Here is an 8918-nt window from a genome sequence, read left to right as displayed (position 1 = left end):
CACCCGGAAACACGAACTCTCAACCCACAAGGGGTGCTTGCTGTGGGGAAGCCGGGTGGTCATCCCCTCGCCTTTAAGGGAACGGGTACTCACCGCCCTGCATGAGACACACCCCGGGGTGGTGCGGATGAAAGCCCTGGCCAGGAGCTACGTGTGGTGGCCGGGACTGGACGCCGACATTGAAGGGGTAGTCAAGAGGTGCCAGCCATGCCAAGCCTCGCGGCCGGAACCACCCCGAGCGCCCGAGAGGGCCTGGGAATCCTCCCACCGTCCCTGGTCCCGCCTCCATCTGGACTTTGCGGGACCCTTCCAGGGCAAGCTGTTCTTCATCCTGGTGGACGCATACAGCAAGTGGCTGGAAGTGGTCCCAGTGCCCTCCACATCCTCGCAGGCCGCAATCCGGGCCATGTGGAGGATCTTCAGCGGCCAAGGGATCCCCGACACGCTGGTCACGGACAATGGGACCGCGTTCACCTCTGCCGAGTTCCAGGCGTTCACCAGGTACTACGGGATCCGCCACGTCCGATCCGCCCCGTTTCACCCCGCTACAAATGGCCAGGCGGAGCGCATGGTGCGCACCACAAAGGACGCACTTCGCCGACTGGACTCCACCGATTGGGACTATAAACTAGCCGCTTTCCTCTTCGGACAGCACACCACGCCACACTCCACGACCGGCCGCACCCCAGCCGAACTACTGCTGGGCCGTCGCCTAGCCTCCCGACTGGATCGGTTACACCCAGATCGGGCAACCCCGGAGGCCCCGGGCACCGAGACGTACGAGCCGGCCAGAGGGTTCTTTCCAGAGGACCCGGTGTACGCCCGAAACTACGGCCGGGGGCCTCAATGGATCCCAGCCCGAGTCATACGGGTCAAGGGCCCCCGTTCATACGAGGTCTCCAGCGAGGACGGCCAGATCCTCCACCGGCACATAGATCAGCTGCGCCGTCGCACGCTACAGCTGGACCCTGAGGATCCGGACGAGGACCCAGAGCCTGCCACATCGGCCCCACTCCCGGCACCGGATCCACAGCCGCCTCTCCGTGAGGAACCCGAGGCACCTCACACCGTGGTGCCAGCCTGTCCTGCCTCCTCGGCGCCCTCGTCGGTCCCAGGCCCCTCGGCTCCCAGGGCCCCCGAGACCGAACCCATCGCTACCCCGGGGCCCCGACGCTCGACGCGCCCCAAGAAGCCACCCGCCTACTTGAAGGACTTCGTCTGTGGGTGCCTTCTGAACCAAGGGGGGTGGGGTGTAATGTATTCAGCCTGACATGCCCGGACTTGCCCGGGCTGGCCAGGCACAACTCGTCAATAGCGTCATGTCCAAAGACAATGGGTCCTTAGGATCCTAGCCGGCCCAATCAAAGGGCCAGCTTCTCAGCCGGGAGACCAATGGTCGCCCGGTTACTGTAAATAGCCTATCGGGAGTAGGGGGTGTGTTTAGGTGTACTTGGTGGCGGGTTTTCTGAACCTATATAACCAGCCTGCGAGCTGGTCCCTTCGTCTTTGTCCTGAACTAAATAAAGGTATGCTTAGCTGAAATCACTCTCCGTCTGCATACTTTTCAGGTTGCTTCTGACAGATATCTCTTCCTAGGTTGCCTGGCATGGGAAACTTCCCAAAAGGAGAAGGGCATCGCTTGCACAGGGGCAGTTGACGTTCAGTCCCCAGGCCCACCCTCTACCCACAGGCAATGTGGTTACCTGGCAGAGCCAACCTCCCCACCCCAGGGCCAGGGGAACACCTGCACAGGAGCGGGTGGTTCGCAATTCCAGTCGCAGAGCACTGACTCTACTTCCTGGAGCCATCATTCCAGCCTAGGGGCACTCATTCCAGTCCCAGAGCATTAATTCCGTTCCTAGGGACCATCATTCCACTCTGGGGACTGTCATTCCAGCACCACAGCACAGATTTTATTGCTAGGGACCGTCATTACATTATGTGAACTATCATTCCAGTTCCAGAATACATCTCCTACCCTCAGGGACTGTCATTCCACTCTGGGCCTGTCATTCCAGTCCCAGAACACTCCTGCTACTCCCAGGGACTGTCATTCCACTCTGTGGTATCTCATTCAAGTCCCAGAACACATCTGCTACCCCCAGGAACTATCATTCCACTCTGGGGCCTGTCATTCCAGAACACTCCTATTACTTCCAGGGGCTGTCATTCCACTCTGGAGCCTGTCATTCCATTCACAGAACACTCCTGCTACCCCCAGGGACCATCACTCCACTCTGGGGGCTCTCATTCCAGTCCCAGAGCTGTCTATCTGGGCCCAGAGACCTTAATGGAAAATCCATTTCATATTTTCGTTGCAACTCATCTTGTGCTGTAATGTATTTTAATGGATCCCATACAAGTCAATTGGCATTCCTCGCTCATTATTTCCAATGGGCCTTCAAGTCTCTCCCATTGTTTCCAGTGGGCAATCCTGTCCTTCCTTTTATTACATCCCAAAAAAAGAGCTGCTTGCAGAACCCACAAAAGGGGTGAAGTAACTTTGCTGTTTGATTTGCCAAGGAAACAGGCAACCCCTAAGTAAAAACAAAAACACATAAAAGCAATAAAAATTCAACCCCAGTTTCCCACCCCTCACATCAAAGAAAGAGACAAGAGGGAACAAGGCATTGTAGCGGTGGAACTCAGGAAGGAGAACGAGGATGAGAAAAGGGAAGGCAATGATACTTTTCAACTGGCAGTTTGTATCGTCACCAGGAGATCAAGCAGGTTTCCCCACCCACCCACCTACCCAGCAACCCCAGTACGTTCCCCCCCAACCCAGGCCCACCACATTTTTTTTTTCACATGCACAAGGAGAACTAGACTCACAGAAAACCCGAGGCAAACAAAGGACAGTCACGCTCCTCCTGGGAATATATACACACACCCCTCTCATTCTGAGGGAGATGCATTCGGGTCTGTGCCCATCCCTAATAAACAGTTTCTTCAGCTTTGCACACAGTATATATAAGAACATAAGAACATAATAACATAAGAAGCCAATGTTGGATCAGGCCAATGGCCCATCCAGTCCCACACTGTCACACAGTGGCCAAAAATACCAGGTGCCATCAGGAGGTCCAGAAGTGGGGCCAGGACACTAGGAGCCCTCCCACTGTTGCCCCCCAGCACCAAGAATACAGTGCATCACTTGCCCCAGACCGAGAGTTCCTATCTATACCTTGTGGCTAATAGCCACTGATGGACCTCTGCTCCATGACAGTGGGTATTTTCAGTGAAACATAATTGCATGACAATTGATGGCACTGGCTGTTCTTGTTCTCAGTCAAGCAATATCCTAATTCAGATCTATGAAGTAGACGCTGATATGTTAGCAGAAGCCGGCTGTACACTAGCAGAAGGGGGAGGTTGATTTAGAATAAAGCCCACACAAGACTTGCTGCTTTAGAAAAGAAATGGTTACTCTTTATTTTAGAGAAATCCATGCTGAGATAGGAAAGGAGAGATTAGCCTTCTACCTATCTATCTAGGCTAGCGTACAGAGTAATTCTGAGAGCACCAGTTGCTCTCATGGAGGTAAGAGGGAGCAAGACTGCCCTCTGAGCTTTTCCATACTTCTTATTTTCTTCCTTCTATGCCTATACTGGGTGTTTCTTTCCTTTCTGCACATGTTTCTCTCTCTCTAGTGGTCACTTTTATATTTCACTACTGTATCTCCAGTTTATTTCCATGCACTTTTAAGGTGCTTGAGAATAAACTGTTGGTACAGTGATGTAATATCGAAGTGACCACTAGAGGGATCAAAACACAAGTGGAAAAGGGAAAAAAAGAAGCAATATGGGCGCACAAGTGACTAAATAACACGTGCAGAAAAGCCCAGAGAGAGAGTGCACAAAAACAGGAAGAGAAGGAGGCAGCAGAAAGGAAGACCCTGAGAAATGTATTCTGAGTAAACAAATAGACAGCAGCAGAACATGCAAAAGGAAGCATACAGAGGGATCTGACCTAGGGTTGCCATGGTGGGGACATTTGATCGTACATCATGTCAATGTGCAATGTTGCTTCTGGCACAAAATCTGAAATGAGGTCATCATGTTGGGCTGGTACTCTAAAATTCTACCAGAGTCTCTGGTAAAGCCATAAGAATGTGGAGGAAACTCTAGAACATAAGAACATAAGAGACGGAGGGATCTGACCTAGGGTTGCCAGGGTGGGAACATTTGCTCGTACATTGTGTCAATGTGCAATGTCGCTTCTGGCACAAAATCTGAAGTGAGGTCATCATGTTGGGCTGGTTCTCTAACATTCTACCAAAGTCTCTGGTAAAGCCATAACAATGTGGAGGAAACTCTAGAGCATTGCTGTGACACAGTGATGTCACTTCTGGTTTTATCGCAGGAGGAAGAGGAGGAAGGAGAAGGAGGAGGAGGAGGGCCGCCACTTCCTGTGGTGCATTGCTGTGACACTGTGATGTCACTTCTGGTTTTATCCCAGAAGGAGGAGGAGGAAGAGGAGGAAGAGGAGGAAGGAGAAGGAGAAGGAAAAGAAGAAGGAGGAGAAGGAGGAGAAGGAGAAGAAGGAGAAGATTAGATTTACCCTTCAGTCAGAGTCTCAGAGCGGCTTACAAACTCCTTTCCCTTCCCCTCCCCACAACAGACACCCTGTGAGGTAGGTGGGGCTGAGAGAACTCTTTCGAGAACTGCTTCTCAAACCACTACACCAAACCACTGCACTGAAGCTACACACATCCCCCCCCCTTATTTTCCCACCACCACCTTAACAAGAGGCAGTGGGACATTGGGGCTGGAGATCTGGCAGCCATTTAGAGCCCTCTACTTTATTCTCACAACTACTCCTTCTGGAGTAATAGTGTTCTTGGTACAAAGAGACACTGCATAATCCTTCAGTGATATTTGTGGGCAGAGTGATCTGAGCTACTGTTAAGTCAAGAACTGGACCAAAGTATTATCAAATCATATTATAAAAATGAGAAACTTTCAGTGATGTTTGTGGGCAGAGTGATCTGAGGTACTGTTAAGTCAAGAACTGGAAGAAAGAATTATCAAATCATATTATAAAAATGAGAAACACAAGAGCAAGGAAGACAATGTGTTCTATTGAACCAATCCATTCCCTTAAATTAATGCAAGCCTGCACACATATTTTTATCATGTAGTGGTTCTGTAAAATCCAGAAGACACATAGATGTCATTTTATGTCCACATTGTCCAGACTAGTATTTACTGAAGAATCCAAGAGCTGCCCCAGCAGATCCATTTGAGCATTCTCTCTCAGCAGTGGCTGACCAGATACTTTGGGGAAGCTCTTGAAAAGGACAGGATGGTTGTCCCTTGTTAAATCTTCTCAGTATAGAGAGGGCCTCTCTGGTTCATGCTTAATGGAATAACAATAAAGGCTTATTCTGACTGGTACAGCATTTAAGAAGAAGAAGAGATTGGATTTATACCCCGCCCTTCACTATCTGAAGGAGTCTCAGAACAGCTTACAATCTCCTTTCCCTTCCCCTCCCCACAACAGACACCCTGTGATGTAGGTGGGACTGAGAGAGCTCTCCTGAGAACTGCCCTTGAGAGAACAGCTCTGAGAGAATTTATGACTGACCCAAGGTCACACCAGCAGCTGCATGTGGAGGAGTGGGGAATCAAACTCAGTTCTCCCAGACTGGAGTCCGCACTCCTAACCACTACACCAAACGTATCATAAACACATCCCACTGGAATAAAATGTCCTTTTATAGTTAGGGTTGCCAGGTCCATCTGAGCAGCTGGCAGGGGATGGGGGTGCACTTACCAGGAGCAAGGAAGAACGCCTGGCATTTCAGCGATGTGCCTACATGACACGGAAGTGGAGTGACGGGCCAAAACTCTGGCAGAGCATTGCCCCCCAAATGCCAGGCATTCCTCCCTTTTGGTAACAGGGAGTGACGGGCCAAAACTATGGCAGAGCATTGCCCCCAAAATGCCAGGCATTCCTCCCTTTTGGTAATTCCCTGGCTCTTATGTTTACAATAGAACTGCACAACTATACTAGTTAGTTCAAAGCTGTAATTTGTTACACACACACACCCCAAAAAAGGTAAAAACACTCGTATTCTTTGCTTTTATTTTACTGGACTTGGGTATTTCCTGCCTCTTTTTTCACAATTACCAGTTATATTTATTTATTTATTCATTCATTCATTTGTTCATTTATTTATTTGTGTCCCACCCTATCCCCTTAAGCAGGCTCAGGGCAGCTCACAACACATGATAAAACAATAAAAATTCATAAAAACATCAAACCATTCCATCCAATATTTCAGCACTTAAATTAATACCTGACGGCAGCTAATAGTGTCTGACTTATATTATACATGCCTGAATAATATATGTGCATCCGCCTATTCATAACATTTGCAAGGCACCTTTAAAATTCTTATTTATTGTCTTAAGAATTCTGTGCATGGCAGACATATGATAGATAGGGAAGTTTGCCTGTGCATATACCTGGATGGCTGTTTCCTATGCTGCCACACCCAGTCAGAGTTTGAAGAGGTCATATAACAAAAGCCAGACGTTTTCTGGCCCTCATGTTCATGGACACTGCATGGTTTGTGTAAGTGGATATAAAGGACTTGTGATTTTTCACATTGCCCCTGTTTATAACCCTAAAGAAACATTCGTCACTCTTTACAGACCAGTTTGACCAAGGCTCCTTTGACATCCTTGTTTCTTAGGCTGTAGATAAATGGATTCAACAAAGCAGATACCACATTGTAAAAAAGTGAAAACTTCTTGTCCCTCTCTGGCTTGTAGCTGGATGCTGGGCGCATGTACATGAACATGGCAGCGCTGTAGAAGAGGGTCACAACAGTGATGTGTGAACTACAAGTAGAAAACGCCTTGAACTTGCCTTCAGTAGAGCGGATCTTTGAAACGGCTGCAAAGATGAAACAGTAAGACACCACAATCAAAGAAAGAGGGGTCATCAGTAGAATCACACCTAGCACAAAGTCCACGACCTCATTGACCCGTGTGTCTGCACAGGCCAATTTTAAGATGGCTGGCACCTCACAGAAGAAGTGGTTGATCTCGTTTGGGCCACAGTAGGGCAACCTCATGGTGAAACCAGTGTGCATCATGGCAAAGAGAAAGCCACAGGTCCAAGACCCAGCAGCCAGCTTGATACAGGAAGGTCTGCTCATGATGATGGCGTAGCGCAGTGGGTGGCAGATGGCAACATATCTATCATAAGCCATCACAGCATAGAGGACGCACTCGGTTATCCCCAAGGACAGGAAGATGTACATCTGGGCAGCACAGCGAGCATAAGAAATGGTTTTCCTCTTGGAGAGGAGGTGTATTAACATCTGGGGTACCGTGGTGGTGGTATAGCTAATATCCAAGAAGGAAAGGTTGGCTAGGAGAAAGTACATGGGTGTGTGGAGGCGAGAGTCTGTCATGATGAGGGTGATAATGAGACTATTGCCCAACAGGGTCAGAAGGTACAGGACCAGGAAGGCCACAAACAGCATCAGTTGCATTTGGGGCTGACTTGAGAAGCCCAACAAGATGAATTCTGACACAGAACTCTGATTTTCCCATGCAAGATCCTCTGACATCCTTAGTCTAAGAGATGTGAGGTGATATTTACTTTTTTTTTAAATGTCAAAATTAAAGAAAGTGCCAAATCTTTAAAAAGTGGCAAATCAAACCATGGTCATGCTGCCTCAAAGAATCAGTCCACACAGAGAAACTAGTGTGATCAAATACACCATGGATATTTTTTAAAAAGCAGTGTGGGGGCGTGGAGGATAGACCACATGCAAACACCTGTAAATGTATGCACAACCTTAAGGGATATATTACCCCTGTTCAAAAATCTGCCCACTGGCCTATGCAGAGCAGCGAGTGTGCAGTCTGACCATACTGCTGTGGTCTCTCTGATTTTAATGTTGTGCATGCCATTAATATTGTATTGTATTGTATTGTATTGTATTGTATTGTATTGTATTGTATTGTATTGTATTGTATTGTATTGTATTGTATTGTATTGTATTGTATTGTATTGTATTGTATTGTATTGTATTGTATTGTATTGTATTGTATTGTATTGTATTGTATTGTATTGTATTGTATTGTATTGTATTGTATTGTATTGTATTGTATTGTATTGTATTGTATTGTATTGCTGTGGTCATCTCAGCCAGGGAGACTGAAATGAGTGCCACCCATTCTGTGGTGAATATTTTTAGAACATTGTCCTTGATGCAATTTTGGAAGTAAGAGAAGCTGAGTACATGAATGAAAGTTGCATTTTAGATGCATGATGATAAGGTCAGTAACAAAACATAAGTTTGAAACAGTTTTTTTCTGGTGCCCTGAAGGAGTCAAAGAAGGTTTCAATTGGTGCCCAAGACTTGATTATACTCTTCCTCCAAAGCATGTTGCATGCTGTTATGATGAGGTTTCAGACCTGGTTAAAAAGAATTTAAGAAGGGCCAGTGTATGGCCTTAGTTTTCAAACTAGCACACACACACACCACACATCTACATCTAAAGATTTGCAGGGACAATAACATTCCAGGCATGCCAATATGCAAAGGACTTATTTGATTATCATCTGCCATGCAACTTGCTTGTATGGATCAATGCTATTGACAGGGTTCAGAATGGTATTTGTGAAATGCTGGTGCTATTGGAATGGCCTGTTGCCACATCCCAAATTGTGGCCATCTCACACCATAGTTCTTTCTGATTACCTTTTCACACAGGAGACCTACCCCCATTATTACTTTAACTCAAAACCAAGAACATAGGCAGTGTGATACAAGTCCTTCCCACTACATATTGATTGTGCCACCCTTGGGCTTCATCCTACAAATGTTTCTACTTGTCCAAATACCTTCTCCCAGATTCCATGGAACCTTCCTGTCCTTGCAAATGAAGGCACTT

General features: G+C 47.5%; 1 protein-coding gene across 1 annotated transcript; it reads right to left on the bottom strand.

Moving 5' to 3' along the window:
• Positions 1–6646: 6646 nt before the first annotated feature.
• On the bottom strand, positions 6647–7585 carry LOC107124502 (olfactory receptor 2D3-like). Its single transcript, XM_015427981.1, has one exon. It carries the CDS (start codon positions 7583–7585, stop codon positions 6647–6649), a length of 939 nt encoding a protein of 312 aa, XP_015283467.1.
• Between the last annotated feature and the right edge of the window lie 1333 nt (positions 7586–8918).

This window comes from Gekko japonicus, unplaced genomic scaffold (assembly GCF_001447785.1).
Source record: "Gekko japonicus isolate JY-2015 unplaced genomic scaffold, Gekko_japonicus_V1.1 scaffold1007, whole genome shotgun sequence".
NCBI classification, from domain to species: Eukaryota; Metazoa; Chordata; class Lepidosauria; order Squamata; family Gekkonidae; genus Gekko; species Gekko japonicus.
The sequence above is the reverse complement of the archived record's forward strand: the minus strand, read 5'-3'. Positions and strand labels throughout refer to the sequence as shown.